The sequence below is a fragment of the Sturnus vulgaris genome, chromosome 24 (genome assembly GCF_052056855.1).
Source record: "Sturnus vulgaris isolate bStuVul1 chromosome 24, bStuVul1.hap1, whole genome shotgun sequence".
In the NCBI taxonomy this organism is placed as follows: domain Eukaryota; kingdom Metazoa; phylum Chordata; class Aves; order Passeriformes; family Sturnidae; genus Sturnus; species Sturnus vulgaris.
The window spans coordinates 5,157,392-5,178,514 of NC_142266.1; the positions used below are offsets into that span (position 1 = coordinate 5,157,392).

General features: G+C 47.6%; 1 protein-coding gene across 9 annotated transcripts in view; it reads left to right on the forward strand.

Annotated features, from left to right (window-relative positions):
- CSMD2 (CUB and Sushi multiple domains 2) overlaps window positions 1-21,123 on the forward strand; it is a 288,669-nt gene that overhangs the window by 104,816 nt on the left and 162,730 nt on the right. For all 9 annotated transcript variants that reach the window (XR_015808349.1, XR_015808350.1, XR_015808351.1 and 6 more), the window contains exon 7: window positions 17,568-17,680. Coding sequence is in view for 5 of the 9 variants with exons in the window: in XM_088178517.1 (XP_088034643.1) it covers window positions 17,568-17,680 (113 nt within the window). In the remaining 4 variants the exon portion in view is untranslated. The remainder of the gene's footprint in view (window positions 1-17,567; window positions 17,681-21,123) is intronic.

The window sequence follows — 21,123 nt, forward strand, 5'->3', positions numbered from 1 at the left end:
CCTGACCCTTTTTAATGTGAGTACTTACTGCTGTTTCCCACTTTAATGCAATTATACCACACTTCTCCTTTCCCATATCCCAGGAAGCTGCCCAGCCATTACATGGCATTAAATGGAGTAATTGCAAGATTAGGTTCCTTCGGCCAGGCCATAAAAAAAATGCCATTACAGAGGAACTGCAGGAGAGCACCTGGAGAATTGGGCTTTGAGGCTGAAAGCTCTGCAGGCAAATTTTTATTGTTATTGACCACCCCAGGGCCTCTGGGAGAAGGCAGCCAAGGGCATTCCTGGGGTTTTTGTCCTCTGAGGAAGGAGTGAAGGCAGGAGTGGCTTCATGGAGGGAATCAGCTCCAGGTCATTGTCCTCAGTGAGAATTAGAAATACAAATTGTCAGCCCCGTGAGGCACATCTGGAGTGCTTGTCCAGCCCTGGGATCCTTGGGACAGGAGGGACAGGGAGCTCCTGGGGAGGCTCTGGGGATGAGGAAGGGCTGGAGCAGCTCCCTGCCCAGGAAAGGCAGAGGGAGCTGGGGCTGAGGAATGCTGAGAGGGACCCTGAGTGTCCCTGTGTGTCCTTGGGTGTCCCTGTGTGTCCTTGGGTGTCCCTGCGTGTCCCTCTCTGTCCCTGTCTCTGGGTCTCTGGGTGTTCCTGTCTGTCCTTCTGTCCCTGTGTGTCCCTGGGCATCTCTGGGTGTCCCAGGTGTTCCTGGTGTCCCTGCATGTCTCTTGTGTGTCCCTTTGTGTCCCTGTCTGTCCCTGGGTGTCCCCGGTAGTTCCTGGTTGTCCCTTTATGTCCCTGGGTGTCCTCGAGTGTCCCTGGGTGTCTCCGGGGGGTCCTGAGTGTCCCTTTGTGTCCCTATATGTCCCAGGGTGTCCCTGGGTGTTCCTGCCTGTCCTTGAATGTCCCAGGGTGTCCCTGGGTGTCCATTTGTGTCCCTGTCTGTCCCTGGGTGCCCCTGATTGCCCCTGTCTGTCCTTGGATGTCCCTGTGTGTCCCTGTGTCCATGGAGGCTCAGAGCAGTCCCAGGCTCTGCTCCAGGGCCCAGCAATGGCACCAGAGCCAGGGGCAGGGAGTGATCCCAGGGAATTCCACTCCATCCAAGGGATGAAGGGATCCCTCCCTGTGCCATCAGCAGGTGGTGGCTGTGACTTGGAGCACTCGGCTTTGTCACCAACATCCCTCTGCTCCAATCCTGAGCCTCTCCTCGGCTCTGGTGGCATCCACAGGGAAGGGAGGGACATGAAGGACAGCAGAGCCACCTGTGAGCGAGGGCAGGGGACGCTGGAGCTGATCAGGAGCTGATTTGGGAGCGATGACTCAAAGTGTGCATGTAAATGTGGGGGCTCTGCCAGTCCCCGGGTAAGATTTGGGCGGGTGAGATAACAAAGGTTCAGGGAGGGCTGATCCCGGGAATATTTCCCGTGTTCAGGTGGAATTCACTGCCTGCTTTTCCCGGATAGGGAGGTGACCCAGCTCTGCTGCCCGCTGTGCTTTGGGGTTGATCTTTGGGTAATATTTGTCACCAGAACAGCCCAGACACCGCCTTGATTTCTGTTCTAACTCACCTGCTGTTTGTTCCGGGGATTTTCATGAGAGAGGCAGCGAGGGGAGGGTGTGTAATTTAATCTCCTGGCTGTAAAAATCCATTTCTGCTTGTACTTGTTGATAATTTCACTGTGACACAGCAAATACGAAATGACTCGAGTGCACTTTGATAGAGTTGTCATAATGAAGGGTGATCTGTGCCCACAGGTACAGGATGGTGCTCACAGTTTTGATGGACAACTGGAACAATTGGGATTTTTTTCCCCATTTTTTTGAGTTGATTGTCCTTCAAAATATTAACAACATTTTTTTTATAGCTGCCCTCTCTGCAGTACCTTCACTTGCAGTTGTCCAGGGCTCCATAAAGTAACCATTTTTGTTTGAACTAAAGAAAAACTGACAGGAGGAGAAAGATCAGGTTTGGATCAGGGTGGATTTGTTCCAAGGAATTCCAAGGGCAGAGTGGGGTCCCCTGTAAAATGAATTTTGTGTGGCCATCAGCTGCTTTCAGGAGTACAGATAAAATCCTTGGAGATGTAGATTTTAGAAAAAGAGCAGAAATAATCCCTTGGAACAAAACCAAAATGTAAATCCCGGCTGGTTTTGTTTGTCTTGGTACCTGAGGAAATGAGGGCCTTGTGTGGGAGGGCTGGGAGTAAACACGGAGGGGTTTGGGATGTGGGAAAATCGCTGCCAGGAGAGGCTGGGGGTGTGCTGGGGGTGTTCTTGGGGGGTTCTGGCTGTGTTCTGGGGGTGTTATTGGGGGGTTCTGGGGCTGTGTTCTGGGGGTGTTCTGGGGGTGTTCTGGCTGTGTTCTGGGGGTGTTATTGGGGTGTTCTGGCTGTGTTCTGGGGGTGTATTCTGGGGGTGTTCTGGCTGTGTTCTGGCTGTGTTCTGGCTGTGTTCTGGGGGTGTATTCTGGGGGTGTTCTGGCTGTGTTCTGGGGGTGTTCTAGGTGTGTTTTGGGGGTGTTCTGGCTGTGTTCTGGCTGTGTTCTGGGGGTGTTCTGGCTGTGTTCTGGCTGTGTTCTGGGGGTGTATTCTGGGGGTGTTCTGGCTGTGTTCTGGCTGTGTTCTGGGGGTGTATTCTGGGGGTGTTCTGGCTGTGTTCTGGGGGTGTTCTGGCTGTGTTCTAGGTGTGTTCTGGGGGTGTTCTGGCTGTGTTCTGGGGGTGTTCTGGCTGTGCAGTGGCTCAGAAGTGCAGGCACTGGCAGTGTTGGAGCTGCCCAGGCTCCTCCACACTGACCCCGTTGTCCCAGGGGGAATTCACAGAGCTCAGCTCCAGCTCCTGCTCCTGGCTGTTATCCCTGAGGTGCCACAGGCAGCTCCCAGCCGGGAGAAGGCGCTGCAGGCAGTGCAGGAATTTGGAATTCTCAGCTGATCCCACATTTTCCTGCCCTGGAGGAGATCTTGCTGCTCTTCTGGAGTCAAAGCAGCGTGTCTGGGCACTCCATCCAGCCCTTTTCCCCCACACATCCCTGGGATCACTGGTTTCCCACTGGGATTCCACTGGAGAGCTCTGGGGCACTCAGGGCTGCCCAGAGTTAATAATTTTCAATTCTCATTAAGGATGATGTAATTAATTCGGACATAAGGCAGTGTGGAGGCAACCTTGACACGTGTCCTGTGAAACTCTCAGCCCTGCACAGAATCAGAGAATCCTGGAATGGTTTGGGCTGGGAGAGAACTTAAAATTCTTCTGTTCTTCCTATGAACATCCCAACTCCAGGATGATCTTTCCCCAAACCCTTTCCTGGTGTTCCTGGCCGTGCTGGATTTATCCTGTTCTCTTTATGAGCATCCCAGCCCCAGGATGATCCTTCCCAAAGCCCTTTCCTGGTGTTCCTGACCCTGTGGATTATCCTGTTCTCCCTTTTAACATCCCAACTCCAGGGTGATCCTTCCCAAAGTCCTTTCCTGGTGTTCCTGGCCCTGCTGGATTTATCCTGTTCTCCCCCCGAACACCCCAGCCCCAGGGTGATTTTTCCCAGGGCCCTTTCCTGATGTTCCTGGCTCTGCTGGATTTATCCTGTTCTCCCTCTGAACATCCCAACTCCAGGATGATCTTTCCCCAAAACCCTTTCCTGGTGTTCCTGACCCTGCTGGATTTATCCTGTTCTCCTTATGAACATCCCAGCGTCAGGATGATCCTTCCCAAAGCCCTTTCCTGGTGTTCCTGACCCTGCTGGATTTATCTCATTCCCCTTATGACCATCCCAACTCCAGGATGATCCTCCCCAAAGCCCTTTCCTGGTGTTCCTGACCCTGTGGATTTGTCCCCTGGGACAGCAGGAATGCAGCACTCGGCTCTGAGTCCTTTATTGCCGGTTCTGTGAGACTTTGGGAGGAAGAACGGCTCTGGTTGTCCCAGACAGGGAGCAGCTGTTCCTGGCACAGGCTGCCCTGGGATTTGTGCCAGTGAAATCTCAGCTCCAACTCCACAGCAGACACCGGCTAAACGCGATGATAGGAGCGTGAAACCGCCCGAATTAACAAATTCCACTCCCTCCTCCCAGCTTTGGGTGGGGCTCAAAGTTCCAGATGCTTCCCCAGGGCTTGTGGAGCATTCTGGGCTTGAAATCACCCCTCGGATTTATGGGGTTTCCTGGAAATTCCTCAGGTCTTTGGGTTTTTCTGCACTCCACAGTTTGCTCCAGTCCATCTGTGTGACCTTGGCTGATTCTCTGCCTCCTTCCCGTGTCTTGCCAGTGGCAGGTGGAAGTTTTTTGGGATTTGGCAGGCTGTGCCCCTGTCTGGGGTGTGAAATAGGAATGGTGCACAGTGTGGAGATTTTAATGAGCATTTTGTAATGGCCAGAGTGCATCAGGCATCTTTTGTCTAAGAAGGAAAGAAGCAACACTGGGAACTTGATAAACTCACCTGGGAACTTGATAAACTCACCTGGGAACTTGATAAACCCACCTGGGAGTTCCTGGCTGGCTGAAGGTGGGAGCACAGGGACAGGTGGAATTTAAAATGAGGTTTTTTTTCCCCTTTCCTGAGAACTCTCCCCCAGGGAATCTCTGAAGGAGTTGATGCTCAGTGGGTGCTGGAATGTTTGGGTGGACTCACTTTGCTCCTCAGAAACAACAATTTATTCATTTGTGGCGAATTCCAGGAATTCTCTCAACGGCAAGCACATTGCAAATGGATTTTTCTGAAGAATTGACCCAAAATGATAAGGCCAGGCCTGTTTGATCCTCTCCTGCTCGAGTTATTCAGGTGCTCCCTAAATAAATCATTGCAAACACCTTTTCACAATGTCTGTCCTGGCAGGAAGAGCCAAAGCTGGGTTGGAATGGATGAGTTTGGAAAGGAGCAAAAAAGGGGAAAACAAAGTTTTATTTCTCTCAGAGTTTCATTGAGTGGAAGTTACTGAAAAGCACCTTTCTTGTCCCTGCTGCTGTTAAATTAAAGCTCCAGCAGGAGTTTATCAGGGAATGAAATCTCACAGCTTCCTGTAAGCTTTAAGCAGGTGAGTTCTTTTATATTTTTTCTTTTTTTTTTTTTCTTTTTTTTTTTTTTTTTTTCCTTGAAGAGTCGTTGAGGACAAGGTGGAACTCGGGGCAGAAATGAGAATTCAGCTGAACAATTTGTTGCTTCAGCTGGTGGCTGGCACCTCTCACAGGGCTCCCACATCCTGGCAAGGGAAGGATTTATTGCTTTGCAGCTCTCCCGTGGAATAATGCCGTGTCAAATGACAATGTCAAAGCAAGTTAAGGATCTGCTTCGTTCTGAGAGACTTCCCTGCAATAATCCCGTGTGTTAAACTCGTGCAGACACTGCAGGAATTACCAGGGGAACCATTCTGAGCAAACGGCTGCTCCTTCAACATCATCATTACCAGGCTTCGCTCCCTCATCAAAATTCCTCCCGGTGATCCCAGATAATCTCTTTTGTTGCTGCCTTTCATTTTTTTTTTTTTTTTTTAGTGTAAATCAGCAACAATTCTGCCCTTCTGCAGGGAAGGAAGGAGCTCTGAGCTGGGGGAAGGTGTCCCTTGAGCTCCTTCCAACCCAAACCATGCTGGCATTCTGTGGAAAAATGGGATTTTCTGTAAGGACAGGATTGAGGCACGGGTTGGAGGAGGAGGAAGGAGCTGGGAGAGGAGAAACCTTCGTGCCTGAGGCTCCCTGGATTGAGAGGGGTCAGACACAAGCTGGAAGTGTCGCTGCACTTGGTGACATCAGTAAATTGTGAGGAGCTCCTGAAATGTTCACCTTTAATCCTGCAGTCCCTGCTCTCTGGGGAAAAAACAGAAAAAAACCAACTAACAAAACGGGGACAGGGATATTTACCATGAAGCACAAACAAAAAAAAAAAAAATGTGGAGATGACTTTTCCAAACAGAAAAAAAAAAGCGTGGAGATTTCACCTCATCACATCCTCCAAAGTCCTGCATATTTCTCAAATCTCCATTCAGAAATAACAAGCAGAACCCTTCCCATTCAGGCAAAAAGTTCTTCCCACCCCCTCTGCTCACTCCCAGAAGGTTTTCCCAGCCAGCCCAGGCTCTGAGATTTCCAGAGCCAGGATTCAGCTTTTCCACCACAAACCCCTCACAAAAAGGCATCGTTTCACTGGAAAATCAATGGGAAAATCTTCCAGCAGCAGCACTGAAGGGTCCCTGCCAGGAGCACAACCACACAGGTGTGGGAAGAGCAGGAATGTGCCCATGGAATTGCATCCCCACAATCCTCACACAGCACAGGAATCCCTGCTGCACCTTCCCATCCACAGGGCCACTGGCTCCAGCAGAAACCATTCATAATGAAAGCCCCCGAGGGGCTGCAGGGCCAGCGAGGGGCAAAGAAATCACCCAATTCCTCTCCAAAAAATCATCCCATTCCTCTCCAAGAAATCATCCCATTCCTCTCCTAGAAATAATTCAATTCCTGTTCAAGAAATCATTCAATTCCTCTCCAGAAATCATTCAATTCCTGTTAAAGAAATCCTTCCATTTCTCTCCAAGAAATCATCCCATTCCTCTCCAGAAATCATCCAATTCCTCTCCAAGAAATCATCCAGTTCCTCTCCAGAAATCATCCCATTCCTCTCCAGAAATCATTGAATTCCTCTCCAGAAATCATCCCATTCCTCTCCAAGAAATCATCCAATTCCTCTCCAAGAAATCATCCCGTTCCTCTCCAGAAATCATCCAATTCCTATTGAAGAAATCATTCAATTCCTCTCCAAAAATCATCCAATTCCTCTCCAGAAATCATCCAATTCCTCTCCAAGAAATAATTCAATTCCTGTTCAGGAAATCATCCAATTCCTATTGAAGAAATCATCCAATTCCTCTCCAAAGTCATCCAAGTAAATGACTTTTCCAAACAAACAAAAAAAAAAAAAATGGAGTGACTTCTCCAAACACAAAAAAGCGTGGAGATGACTTTTCCAGACAAGCAAAAGTGTGGAGATGACTTTTCCAGACAAGCAAAAGCGTGGAGATGACTTTTCCAGAGGCAGGTGTGACCCCAGGCAGCAGACTGTACCTGGGGAGGGGTCCCAGCCCTGGGCTCGGGGCCATCCCAGCTGTGTCACCCTGGCCACGTCCCCTCGGTGCCACAGGGAATTGGGTGCTGGCCTCTGGGTGTCACCACAGGTCCCTGCTGGGGAAGATCCCCAGCTCCCAGGCTGCTTTTCTGGGAACAGAGCCCAGCTTTTGTTCCATCCCTGCCCGTGGCTGGAGGAGAGTGGGATCAGGAATTAATAAGGTAAACACAGTCCCTGTGTGAGACAATCCTTATCTGCTGCTTCCCCTCCTCCCTTCTGCTCCTTCTGGATCGGATCCAATGTTGGATTTAACACTGGATTTCCTCCCTTCTGTAGCTCCCTCTCAGAGCTTTCCCAATATTTCATCTCCCTCTCTCTTTCTCTGGAGTTGCCACGTTCAGGATATGGATATTTCAGCTTGGGGAACCTTCAGGGAGATCTCATTTACTTGGGTGACCTTGGAGAGGAATTGAATGATTTATTGCACAGGAATAGAATGATTTCTTGGAGAGGAATTAGATGATTTCTTGAACAGGAATTCAATGATTTCTGGAGAGGAATTGAATGATTTCTTGAACAGGAATTCAATGATTTTTGGAGAGGAATAGAATGATTTCTTCAACAGGAATTGGATGTTTTCTTGGAGAGGAATTAAATTATTTCTTGGAGAGGAATTGGATGATATTGAAGAGGAATTGGATGATTTCTTGAACAGGAATTGAATGATTTCTTGAATAGGAATTGGATGATTTTTGGAGAGGAATTGAATGATTTCTTGGAGAGAAATTGAAGGATTTCTTGAACAGAAATTGAATGATTTCTGGAGAGGAATTGAATTATTTCTTGGAGAGGAATTGGATGATTTCTTGGAGAGGAATTGGATGATTTCTGGAGAGGAATTGGATGATTTCTTGGAGAGGAATGGGATGAAAGGTGGGAATGTGGGTTCTTCCTGCAAATACCTGAAGTGGTGGAGCCTTTCCACCTTTCTGTCCCCTGGCAGGAATTTTTCATGGTCTGAGCAGGAGCCTCACCCAGGAGAGAACTCCAGTCAGGAATCTGTGTGGGCTGTGGGTGCTGCCACCACTCCAGGTTCATAAATAAAATAAAAATAAGTAAATAAAAATAGGAATAAACCCTATTTTAGGGTGGAGGATGGGAGATGGTGTTGCTGTCATCAGTCAGAGCCTGTGCTGGAGGAACTGCTGGGACTGGGTTAGTCCAGACTTTGGTCTCCACTCTTAGACCTGGCTTACAACTGTCCCCAGGGGCTTTGTCACCTCCCCTGGTCCCAGCCTGTCCCTTCCCCTCAGCTCTAGAAGGGAGGCAGACACTCTGTGCCCCCAAAGGGGGATTTCAGCATTTGGGGGGGGGTTTAGGGTCATTCTTTATGCTCATGGAATTAATCCTAAAATTCCAGTGCCATTCCCATCCCGTGGTGCCAAAGGTGAGGCAGGAAATCATTCCAGGTTCTGCTTTGCATTCCATTGCCATTCCTGCTGCTGGAATCCCAGCAGGACCTTCATGGGATTGTCAGGAAGCCGAATTCCACTTCCCAAATCTTGTTTCCTGTGACTTTGGGTTGTTTTTTTTTTTTGTTTTGTTTTGTTTTGTTTTGTTTTGTTTTGTTTTTTGGTTTTTTTTGTTTTTGTTTTTGGTTGGGTTTTTTTTGTTGTTGTTGGGTTTTTTTGTTTGTTTGTTTTTGATTTTTTTTGTTTTGGCTTTTTTGTTTGTTTGTTTGTTTGTTTTGGGGGGGTTTGTTTGGTTTGGATTTTTTGTTTTGTTTTGTTTTGCTGGGTTTTTTTCTGGGTTTTTTGGTTTTTTTTGTTGTTGTTGTTGTTTTTAGGTTTAGGGTTTTTTTTTTCCTGCACTGTAAAAGAGCTTTATAGAAACTACAGAAACCAATGACACAATAGAGGAGAGGAGCGTTCAGAGGTGGCACCTGGGCTGGTTTGGTGGCACCTGCAGTGACAGGTGACTCGTGGCTGAAATCCTCGCTGTGGGGGCATCCTTAGGGCTCTGAGAGCTCCTTCCCAAGGTGATTTTCCTTCCCCCCTTTTCCCTAAAGGCGTTTTTCCTTCCGGAGCTGAGAGGTGACGGGAGCTGCCGTGTCCACGTCCCTTTTTTTTTCCTCCCGGAATGTCACACGAACTCCTGGGCAGGACCGAACCCCTGCCTGCAGTGACCCTGCCGGAGCTGCCACCAAAGCAGGGTCACTCCCACCGAGTTTGTCACTTGGCCCGAGCCTCTTCCATTATTAATGTGACATCCTGGAGCCAGCCAGGGTCAGCTCAGCCCCTGCGGAGTGTCCGGGAGCAGAGCCGAGGTGACCTCCGTGTGCCCCAGTCCCCAAAGGGAGCAGCTCCTGTGCCCGCTGAGCTGGAAAAGCTCCAGCATGCAGCTCCAAAATTTCCTGTACAGCTTCTTGGGCTCCCTCTGCAGATTTCAGTGGGCTGAAACATCCCTGGTTTGTCAGTGAAACTGCGGGCTGAACGGGATTTAAGTGTTTGTTAGGGTGGCAGAGCCGGGAGTGAGGCTCTGTGATTTATTTGTGATTTATTTGTGATTTATCTGTGATTTATCTCTGATTTATCTCTGATTTATCTGTGATAAATCAGCGCATCTCCCCCTGCCTGATGGGGAAAAAAAAAGTTCTGTATTGACGCTGCAGAGGGAATTGTAATAAAGCTGGAGCTGATTTTGGGGGGTGGGATGGGGGGTTCGCAGTGCAGCATTAGACAGCCTCAGTTGCCTTTTGTTGTGCTGAATTAGGGGTGGTTTGCTTTGAGCGGAATAAAAATAATCGTGTTTGTCACCTCCTCGTGCTGTGACTGGAACCAAGCCCTGCTTTCAGGGTGGGAGGGCGTGTGGAGCTTTGGTTCTGTCACTTCTTTTTTATTGGGGTAATTAGCGGTGAGGGTGGGATTGATGGTTTGATAATTTTAATTGAGATGAGCAATTCTGTCCCCATGGAGCCCAAAGGTCTCCCTGTGGCTGCAGCACTGGCACAGGAGGAGGATTTTTTTTTTTCCTGTTTTCCAGGATAATTTGAGGTTGGAAAAACCCTTCGAGGCCACCCAGTCCCCACCTGTCACCAATTCCTGTCCCCAGCCCAGAGCACCGAGTGCCACATGCAGGAATTCCTGGGACACCTCCAGGGATGGGAGCTCCAAACTCCCCTGGGCAGCTCCATTAATTCTGAGCATTTTATTCCAGCTTCTCTGCTCTCTTAAACAAAATACACTTAAGCACCTCTAGACCTCATTTCTCATCGCAGGAGACATCTCCCCACAATGGACTTTTAGAAGGAAAAGGAATAATTCGATCCAGTTATTGTTCCTCCTTTCCTGCAGCTTCACTCTGCCCCAGAGCCTGGAGCTGCCTCGGGAAGGGCAGGCACAGATCCCACATCACCCCACACACCTCGGGAAGCAGCAGCCTGGCACATGGAAATGCTCTGCTCGTCGGGAATTCTGTACAAAATCCACCCCACAAAGAAGGAGGAGGAAATTCTGGCAGCAGCCAGGGAATTCCCTTGGAGGGATGTGCCCCCTCCAGGCTCCAGCCCCCTCCTTCCCTGCCGTGTTTTCAGACTGGAATTCCACACTGGAATGTTTTTAAGACCCATCTTAACCCCGAGGACAGATTTTCCCTGCAGGAGGAGCAGTGCACTCCTCATTTCCCAAAAAAAACCCAAAAAAACCCCAGGAATTCCAAGGCCTGACCACCTTTCCCATGAGGAAATTCCTCCTGGAATTTCCAAGCTCTCAATGTCCAACCTGAGTGCAGAACAAAGCTGGGTCCTGCCTGGAGTTAGATTTTCATTCCATCCCTGAAACATTTCTATTCTGAAATATTTCAGAATTTTCCAGACATGCCTTTGAAGCTCAAACTTTTTGTGTGACCTTGGGAATGTTCTGCACTGGAAGCTCTGGTGGGATTTTATCTTCATCAGGGTAAAAACTGGAAATATTTCTGTGTTGGTGGCCAGCCCAGTGCTTTACTGTGGTTATTGTGTTAGAAAGAGAGAGAGAGAAAGGAAGAATAGTAACTCACACGGGGTTTTTTTAGGGAAAAAAAAAGATTATTTTTATTGAGTGGATAATTTGTATTTAAAGTATGTTTTGTAGAGTTAAGATAAGATAGGAGTTTATTGGATAATTGGGAAAAACGTTTGTGGGATTGTATTTTAGAACGGGTTTTATAGTTAATATTAGGTGTTAATTTTTATTATGAATTTTATTTTGTTTTGATTAAATTATTGTTTTGGGAGAAATTTTTTTTTCTAACTGAAGCTGAACTATCTTATCAGCCTGGGAATGGAGCTGAGAGAGCAGGAGAAGCTCCAGCCTGAAAGTGATTTTTTGGGCTGTAATTTTCCTTGCTTTTTAACAGTGTCCACACTTTACCATCTTCCTGCACCAGCTGCATTTTGCTCCACGGGAAGTTGTGCCTTTGGCTTAAAGAGGTTTTCACTCTAAAAATAAAAATCTACATTTCATGAATGGCTGGGAAATATTTGCCTCCAAGCTCGTTGCTCTTTTTTTTGTATCTAAACATGGCTATCCATTTTCTGTGTGTATAAATGTGTGGAATATCCATGAAATCCAAGAAAAACTAATCCACAGTGGGTGGGTTTGTGCATAAATCACTGCTAAATGTAATAAAACCCCCTCAGAGACACTTTCACCTGTTGGGCTGCTCAGCTGTGACAGTTCCAGAAATGCCTGTGGACCATTGAATCACTTCTCATTAAAGTGAAATTAATCCAGAACAGAGATCCAGGAGAATTCAGCCTGAAATAATTCCGAAACATTTCAGAGGTGAAGGAAAATAGCAGAAAAATGAGATTATCAGGCACCCTGGACAGTGGAAATTGGTTTGGCTTTGTTTCCAGTTCAGCTCCATCACCCCAAATCAGCCAAGGATTTGGTTCATGCTCCTGCAAAGATGAACTGGGGAAATGCCATGTGAAAAAAAAAAAAAAAAGAAGAATTAAGAACTCCAGTGTGAAAGTTCCTGAAAAAAAAAAAAAATCAAAAGGATTGATTTGGTCCTAGCCAGCAAATTTATCTGAGGGCAGGAGTTAAAGGTGATGTCAATAATGGAACTTTTGCTGCTGCTTGGAAACGCTTTCAACTTGTGAGGGAGTGCAAGGAAAAAGGGAAGGAAAAGGGAAGTGGGGGATAAATTAATGGGATTTCCCTTCCAGCAGCAGGTTCTGGAGGCAGCCAGGACAGGGATCCCTGGGAGTGGAAGCTTTGGGAGTGATTTGGGAGTGATTAGGATGAAGCTGAAGTTGTTATCAGCTGTGGCAGTGGAAGCAGGAAGGGCACAGAGGGATTTACCCTTAGGCTGAGCCAAAGCCCAGTCCAGGAGAATTCCTTCATTTCCAGTCCAGGGGATCTGTGTCAGCCCTGGTGGCATTTTTTGGGGTTGGATTTGGGGCAAATCTCTGCTGTTCTGTCCTTTCCATGAGGATCTGGTGCCAGCAGATTCCCTGGAGCCTGCAGGTGTGAACACCCCAGGAAGTTTTCCACACTCCCACCTGGAAATTACCTGTCCTAAAGGAAATTCCTGCTTTTTTGGGGGGGGAAATGAGGAGTGCACTGCTCCTCCTGCAGGGAAAATCTGTCCTCGGGGTTAAGATGGATCTTAAAAACATTCCAGTGTGGAATTCCAGTCTGAAAACACGGCAGGGAAGGAGGGGGCTGGGAGCCTGGAGGGGGCACATCCCTCCAAGGGAAATCCCTGGCTGCTGCCAGAATTTCCTCCTCCTTCTTTGTGGGGTGGATTTTGTACAGAATTCCCGACGAGCAGAGCATTTCCATGTGCCAGGCTGCTGCTTCCCGAGGTGTGTGGGGTGATGTGGGATCTGTGCCTGCCCTTCCCGAGGCAGCTCCAGGCTCTGGGGCAGAGTGAAGCTGCAGGAAAGGAGGAACAATAACTGGATCGAATTATTCCTTTTCCTTCTAAAAGTCCATTGTGGGGAGATGTCTCCTGCGACTGAGAAATGAGGTCTAGAGGTGCTTAAGTGTATTTTGTTTAAGAGAGCAGACAAGCTCGAATAAGATGTTCAGAATTAATGGTACAGCTCTCCTGATAATTTGAGGAGAGGTTTGGATGAAAAGTTAAAAATACAGGTGAAGTGAATAATAATACACAGGGAGACAAAGAACTGCTGAGAGGTGTCCCTGAGTTGCAGTGAGAGGGAAATGAATCAGAATTGGCTGATCAGGATCGGGATATCGTGGAATAAAGGCTGGGAGGGAAAGGGAGGCTCTGGCTGAGCTGGGGGCGGAGCTCAGAGTGAAATTTGGGCTGGGCTCAGTTCTGTGCCCTCAGCAATTCTGGTTAAACCGAGCGTCCACAGCGCTGAATCCAGTTGTGGATCGTGGAATTCCAGAGTGGTTTGGGTTGGGAAGGACCTTAAATCCCATCCATGGGCAGGATTCCATCATCCCAGCTGCTCCCAGCCCTGTCCAGCCTGTCCTGGGGCACTCTGGGGATGATCCAGGTGTGTTCTTCTGCTTGGATCTTGTTTTGACTGCCAGCCTTGGCTCCTCCATCCCTGGAAATGCTGCTGGGATCTCTCCTTAACTCCTCCATCCCTGGAAATCCTTCCAGGATTTCCCTTTGGCTCCTCCATCCCTGGAAATCCTTCCAGGATCTCTCCTTGACTGCTCCGTCATTGGAAATGCTGCTGGGATCTCCCTTACTCTTCTTCCTCCTCCTCCTCCTCCTCCTCTCCCGTGGGTTTCCCTTTGGGTTAAACACAGCCAGGACAGGAAAAGTTGGGTCTGAGCTCCGGGAAGGTGAAATTTCAGGGAGATTCCCCCAGAATTTGTGTTGGAGGCTCCAGGAGGAGCCAGGACCCAGCCCTGCTGATGTTGGGGATTATCAGCAGGGATCCAAGGGGGTGACAAAACAGAGATTAAATGAACAGAAAGGTTAAATTAAATCAACAAAAGCAGTTCAAAGGAAAAAAAAAAAAAAGATAAAACATCCCTTTTGATGATGTCCTTTGCTTTTATTTGAAGCTGGTGTTTGACTGCACCACAGTTCTGGGCAGCACCAGGTGCCTTCAAATTAATTTTTAAATCCATCATCTCCATGTATTTCACCTGAAAAACCAGAATTTCGGATGGAATTCCTGCCTTTAGTCATCACCTCTGACTCCTGCACTGGGTTTGCAGCATCCACACCAGGAATTCTCCTTGTGTTTGGGTCCTTTGAAGAAGAACTAACGGCCAAATTGATGATAATCAAATTTCAGGGTGTGCAAACATCTCCTCCTGCGCTTCTGCCTCACTTTGTGACACTTTATTGATTTTTTTTTTTCCCCCCTTCCTTTTCTTCCTCTCTGCGTGGAAACAAATTAAAGCAGGAATTGGGATTGTAAATAGATAATGGGACGTGAATGCAGAGTAATCAGTGCCAGCCATGTACAGCCATACTAATTCTGCCAGGGGATAAATATTTAATGCCTGGATTCGGTGGGAAGTGAGAGAGCAAGGGAAGAAATAAAGAAAAGAGTTGAGAAGGCCTCACTTGAGTGGTTTTTCCCAAAAAGAGGAGTTTTGATGGCAGTGACCCCTCCCTGTTATGGATAAAGGAATTGTGTTTAATGTGGAGCCTTCGGTGTCACTCGAGGGGAAAACATCCCAGTTTTTCCCACGTTAAAATCCAGGTTTAATCCCAGGTTCAAAACGCTGCTGGGAAGGATTTGGGATTAAATCAATTGTTTGAGATGAAGTTTTTTCCTCAGGGTGAACAGAGTTCAGGTGGGGCTTAAGGGCAGGGTGGTGACAGCAAAGGAAAACTCGAAATAAAACAATTCCCTGTCCCTATCCCTGCTAGGAAATTTGGGACGATTCCCTGATTTTCTGATTCTCCTCCTGGCTGAGCATCCTTGCCATTCCCTCTGGCATCCATCCCCAGCAGCCAGGACATTTGCAGCTGGAATTAACTATCCCATTATCAATTAACCATTAATGCATCCTAATGATCACCGTCAGCCTGTGGGAGCCTCCTGGTGAAAAGCTGCAGAGAATTCCATGGAATGCTGAGCTCCAGCCGTGGTGTTTCTCACCCAGAACATTTTAACCCCTTTTCCCACCCACTCTGGGGCTGGAAACCTTCACCCTGCAATTCTCCTGCTGCATTTCGGGTGAGAAAAGGGAATTTTTGGAGGGAGCAGAGTGGTGTGGGAGAGTCTGGCAGGGTGTGCCTGCAAACGAGGAGCTGATTTCTGGGATTTTTTTGGCTGATTTTGTCTTTTCCAAAAGCTGTCAATGTCTTGAGCAAGTGACACGTGGAGCTGAGGAAAATTTCCACGCAGGAAAGTCAGGGAAAAATTTTTCTTCTCCCTAAATCTTCACTGGGGCTGTGATGGATTTTTTGTCCCTTCTGGTTTTGCCTTCAGGAATTTCTCCTGCTCCCTTTGCACGTGCCATCCATGACTATTTTCCAATTGATTTTCCAAGTGTTCATTTACTGGGCTGGTGGGATTTTAACAGTTCAAGTCTTTGGGATCCTTGGAAGTTCGTGGTGGGGTGGGTTTGGAAAGTCACTCCTGGGAGGAGCAGCTGGGGAGGCTCAGCCTGGAGAAAAGGAAACTCAGGAGAGCTTGGAATTGATGATCCTGGAGGTCTTTTCCAACCTTAATAATTCCCTGAGTCTGTGGAGATGAAGTTTCTGTGTCAGTGGGTTCCCAGTCCTCGGGCTGCTCCATCCACCCTTCAAGGATGTGCTGATCAAAACCCAAAAATAGGGATGGGAGAGCTGAACAGGAGAAGCTGAGCCTCATTCAGGCACCTTTGGTTCGTTGTTGTCCATTTTTTATCTCAGGCAATTGAATTACAGCTGTGAAAGGGGAATTTGGCTCTGCATAGCTGAAGATTATTTGTGGAATGAACAAAGAATGGCCCTGAGGAGGGGGGGGTGAGAATTTTAAATTTAAGGTTGTTTATAAAAAGCAGCCAGGGGAACTTCCTCAGGCTCCTTTTGAGGCATCCCATGTTTGATCTCAGCCCCAAATCTGCTTGTTTGAACTCGGTTGTTGGAGAAAGTTCTCGATTCAATGGGTTTGAGATCCCCATTTCTGCATTTCCCTCCTGGAAGGGCTGGGGAGCAGGGATGGAAACGATCCATGGAGAAATGATTGGGAACAGCCTTAAAACCCGGACTGAAAACATCCCAGAGGATGCAGGCACGGGATAATCCAGGGTTTGGATTGTACTGCAGGCGGCAGAGATGCTTTAGTTATTCACTAATCACCCTGTGAGCTCATTAAGGGCTGGGAGCACAGGGCAGCCCCTCTGCCATTAATTAACGCTGCCAATTCCAGCCCGGCTCCCACTTGGAGGAGCTGAGGTCACCTCTGGGTGACTGAAGGACTCTTCAGATGCTCCATGGGATGTCCCAGCTGCTGCTCAAAAATGTTGGATAATCAAATCTGAATTACCCTCCGGATTCCCAGGATCCTTTTTGCCTTCATTTAAAAAAAAAAAAAAAAAAAAAAAAAAAAAGCAGGAGGTGTTGGGATGCCAAAAGTGGGTGCTGGGATGGCAAGAAAAGGTGTTGGAATGGCAATAATGGGTGTTGAGGTTGTAGTGATTTTAAATAAGTGATAATTGGGGATTAAAATAATTAACTTTCATGAACAGGAACAGGGCTCCATGAGAGTTTTGGTGTCCCCACCATGGTGAATGTCACCATTGTGCTGTGCCTTGGGAGAAATGTTGTTCCAGTCTAAAACTTGACTCGGGCCAAAACTCAGCCAAGAATTGTGAGCTGGAGTTAAGTGAAGCAACCAACATCATATTTGAAAAAGAAATAAAATTACAAAGAGCTCTGAAGGGCTGCTGCTGGGCTCTGGAGCTGCCCACCTCAGCTGCTGGCTGGAACCTTCCTCAGGTCGGGATTGGTCATAAATAAAATAAAAAATAAAGATGTTCCCGCCATCCTTTCCCTTCCCGAGTTAAAACAAGCAGAGTTTTTTTTCTGTAGTGGGGTTAACCAGTGGTGAAGAGAGGAACTGGATAAGGCTGGGAACGTTCTTTGCTTTGGGAAAAGGAATGGAAATCTCTGTAATGACCGAGATGGAGTGCTGCCCTGGTGTTCCGGCCCTCTGATTGTTAACACGCTCTTTTTACGCTTTCTCACACTCTTTGTTCTAAACAATAATTGTTGTACGTTCCTCTTGAGAGGAAGAAAGCATTAATGATGAAAGCAGGGAAGTCAAGAAATCTCATCGTCACTGTCCAGTCCGCGCTCATTGTTCAAATTCCATAAATAAACAAACGTGTAATGTGAATAAAGAAACCTTTACTGCTCAACTTATTTAAAATCAAGTGTAAATCTCTCCCTCTCTCTGTGGTAGCGCCACAACGGAGCTGCCAGGTGGGAATTCCAGCAGGAATGGGAGGCTGGGAACAGCCCTGGAGCCGTGGGTGGGAGGAGTTCCCAAATCCCTTGGGCAGTTCGGGGTGGCTCCTGACGTGGCTCTTGGCTCTCTTGCAGGTTCACGGGCACGAATTTGCCCGCCCCCGTGATCAGCAGTAAAAACTGGCTGCGGCTGCACTTCACCTCGGACGGCAACCACAGGCAGAAGGGCTTCAGTGCCCAGTACCAAGGTAAAGAGAGAGGAAAGAAATGCCCTTTGTTTCTATTTTATTTCTATTTTATTTATTTCTAATTTCTGTCCCTCCCCCATGCCAGCTTTCCCAGCAATCCACGGCTGATCCCTGCATGATCCTGCTCTGTTCATTTTCCACCTGAAATCCCCCCAGCCTGGCTATCCTAGAAATCCCCCGAACTGGGTTTCCTAGAAAAAAAATCCAGACTGGTTTGGGTTGGGAGGGAGCTTAAAACCCATCCCATTCCATGGGCAGGGACACCTTGGAGCATCCCAGGCTGGCCTTGGACACTTCCAGGGATCCAGGGGCAGCCACAGCTTCTCCAGGAATTCCATCCCAGCCCCTCCCCACCCTCACAGGGGAGAATTCAGCATTGGGATAAAAAGGTTTCAGGACTAGGATAAAAAGAATTCAGGATTGGGATAAAAAGATTTCATGATTTGGGATAAAAAGATTCCAGGACTAGGATAAAAATAATTCAGGATTGGGATAAAAAGGTTTCAGGACCGGGATAAAAAGGTTTTGGGATCGGGATAAAAAGATTTCTTGATTTGGAATAAAAAGATTTCATGATTTGGGATAAAAAGATTTCAGGACTAGGATAACAGTAATTCAGGATTGGGATAAAAAGGTTTCAGGATCGGGATAAAAAGATTTCATAATTTGGGATTCAAAGAATTCAGGACCAGGATAAAAAGGTTTCATGATTTGGGATAAAAAGGTTTCATGATTTGGGTTAAAAGGTTTCATGATTTGGGATAAAAAGGTTTCATGATTTGGGTTAAAAGGCTTCATGATTTGGGATAAAAAGGTTTCATGATTTGGGATAAAAAGGCTTCAGGATCGGGATAAAACATTTCAGGACTGGGATGCTCGGGTGGTGCTGAGGACCAGGAGATCCTTTGGGATTGGGGATGCTGCTCCAAGGCTGTGGCAGCTCCTGGTGGGAGCAGAATGGATCGAGTGCATTCCTTGGAGTGTTCCCACCATTGCTGTGGTGGCTCTGAGTCCCCTCCCAAGGGCTCAGGGCAGCTCTGAGGTTTCCTCTCCAGAGGATTTTGTTGGGAAAAAGCTCTGGAGAGGAGTCAAGGGAAAGGGGATTTGATTTTCCCGGGATAAATCCACAAAGCTGCCCCCTTTGGATGCTCCCACGTTGTTCTTAGCAGTGCTGGCCTCAACACGTGAACCACATCATTATTTAAACTTTCCTGCTTTCCTTGAACCTGTAAATGAGTTCAAATTGCAGGGAAAAAAAACAAAAAAAACAAAAACCAAAAAAGCCAAAAAACAAAAAAAAAAACCAAAAAAAACAAAACAAAAAACCCAAACCAAACAAAAAAAAAACAAAAAAAAAACAAAAAAAAAACAAAACAAAAAAAAAAAACCACAACATTTTGTGGTTGCTGTGCAGCACAAACACCTGGGAAATGCAGCTTCCCTTTGGATGCCTCTTCCCTGGCTCTCAGGATTTCTCCAAAGCACCTGTCTGGGTCAGCCTTTCTCCCTCCACAGAAGAGTCAGGATGAATGTTGTAATTCCCCCTCATCAGATAAATGTCAGGGGGGGATTGAGTGTTTAAAATGAACTGAACTCCCCATTCCCTGAGCTGGAATTGGGCAGGATCTCGGCCCAGCTGCCAGAGGGGACCTGCCCTCGTTTTTTGCACTGGTTTTTTGTGGAGTTTGGCACCTTTTTTTTTCTACCTTTCAATGCTTAAAAAAAAAAAAAAAAAAAAAAAAAAAGGCAAAACAAGCAGCCAGGCAGTGCAAATTCTCGGGGATGAAGGGAAGGTGTCTGTAGGACAGGAGATGCTGATACTTTAAAAAAAAAACCTCCCTGTAACCCTTTCCACGACCTGGCCTGGCCATAAATATTTCACAGGAGATAAATCCCTACAAAACAGGCCGTGTCATTCCACGGGAAGCACAGCAGCCCGAATGCATTTTTCATCAGCAGAGCTGAACCAGGACGGGCCAGGAGAAGGAAGGGGAGGCTTTAGGGTGGCTCTAATTTGTTGTCTGTTTGCCAAGGACGTGCCTGAACATCATTTATGAACCATCCCCCGTGTCCTCTGGGACGGGGTCTGGCTTTGCTGATAATCTATAAGAAAATAATTTCCCTTCCAGCTTGTTTAAAATTGATCCCGAGTTTTGCCGAGCACCTTCCCCCCGTCTGTTCCCTCTCTGCTCTCCCTAATCCGTGCCCTCATTTGGAAATCACTTTAGGAATGTAAAAGCAAGGTTAGATGCAATCAGGCTGTGGAGAGGAGGGTTTTTGTTGTTGTTGTTGTTGTTGTTGAATACAGCAAATTCATTTTGTTCCCTTCCTGGGAGAGTTAAATATTTCCCCCTTCCCTTTTTCCCTTTCATTAAGGTGAATCTTGATTTTTGCAAAATCTTTTTCCCACCTTCCCCATATAAGGAAATCAAAGGGACGGGAAGAAATCCATGCACAGGAATTTTTTTTTTTTTTTTAAATTTCCTCCTTATCCTGCCTCCTCAAAAAAGTGGAAGAAAATAACATTGGAGTGTTTTAACGGGGTGAGGTGGCAGCACCTCAGGTGTCCCCTGTCCCCCCTGTGAGAGGGGTGGAAATGCAGGGCTGGGAACTCTGCCCTGGCTGCTTCCCTTCCCTCTCTGCACAGATTTTTATGGCACAACTTGGCTCCCTAATTGCTCCGGAGCTGATTGTTACCAACACATAATTGCGGCTTTTATCGATCTCCCCGCCCTGGCTGCTTCCCTCCGGGAGGAAGAGAAATGGGATGAGCTCCAGGACAGATCCCGGCAGAGCTGCCTCCCCCGGGGACGGGCTGGGACACAGGAATGGCTTTGTGAGGGTGTCAGGGGATCTTGGGATGCTTTGGGTTAAATCCCAGCCGGTCCCAGCCCTGGTGTGGGCAGCGAGCTCCCCAGGGTGCCCCCAGCCCCATCCATGGCTTTGGGCCACACATCTGTCCATGGGCAGATCCAGCTGGGACAGATCCTTCCCTCCCCATCCTGGATCATCCTGGATCCACTCCTCATCCTGGATCATCCTGGATCTCCCACTGCTCATCCTGGATCATCCTGGATCTCCCACTGCTCATCCTGGATCATCCTGGATCTCCCACTGCTCATCCTGGATCATCCTGGATCTCCCACTGCTCATCCTGGATCATCCTGGATCTCCCACTGCTCATCCTGGATCATCCTGGATCTCCCACTGCTCATCCTGGATCATCCTGGATCCACTGCTCATCCTGGATCATCCTGGATCTCCCACTCCTCATCCTGGATCATCCTGGATCCACTTCTCATCCTGGATCTTCCATTTCTCATCTGGGATCTGCCACTGCTTATCTTGGATCTTCTACTCTTTATCCTGGATTTTCCACTCTTCATCCTTATCTCCCACTCCTCATCTTGGATCTCCCACTCCTCATCTTGGATCTCCCACTG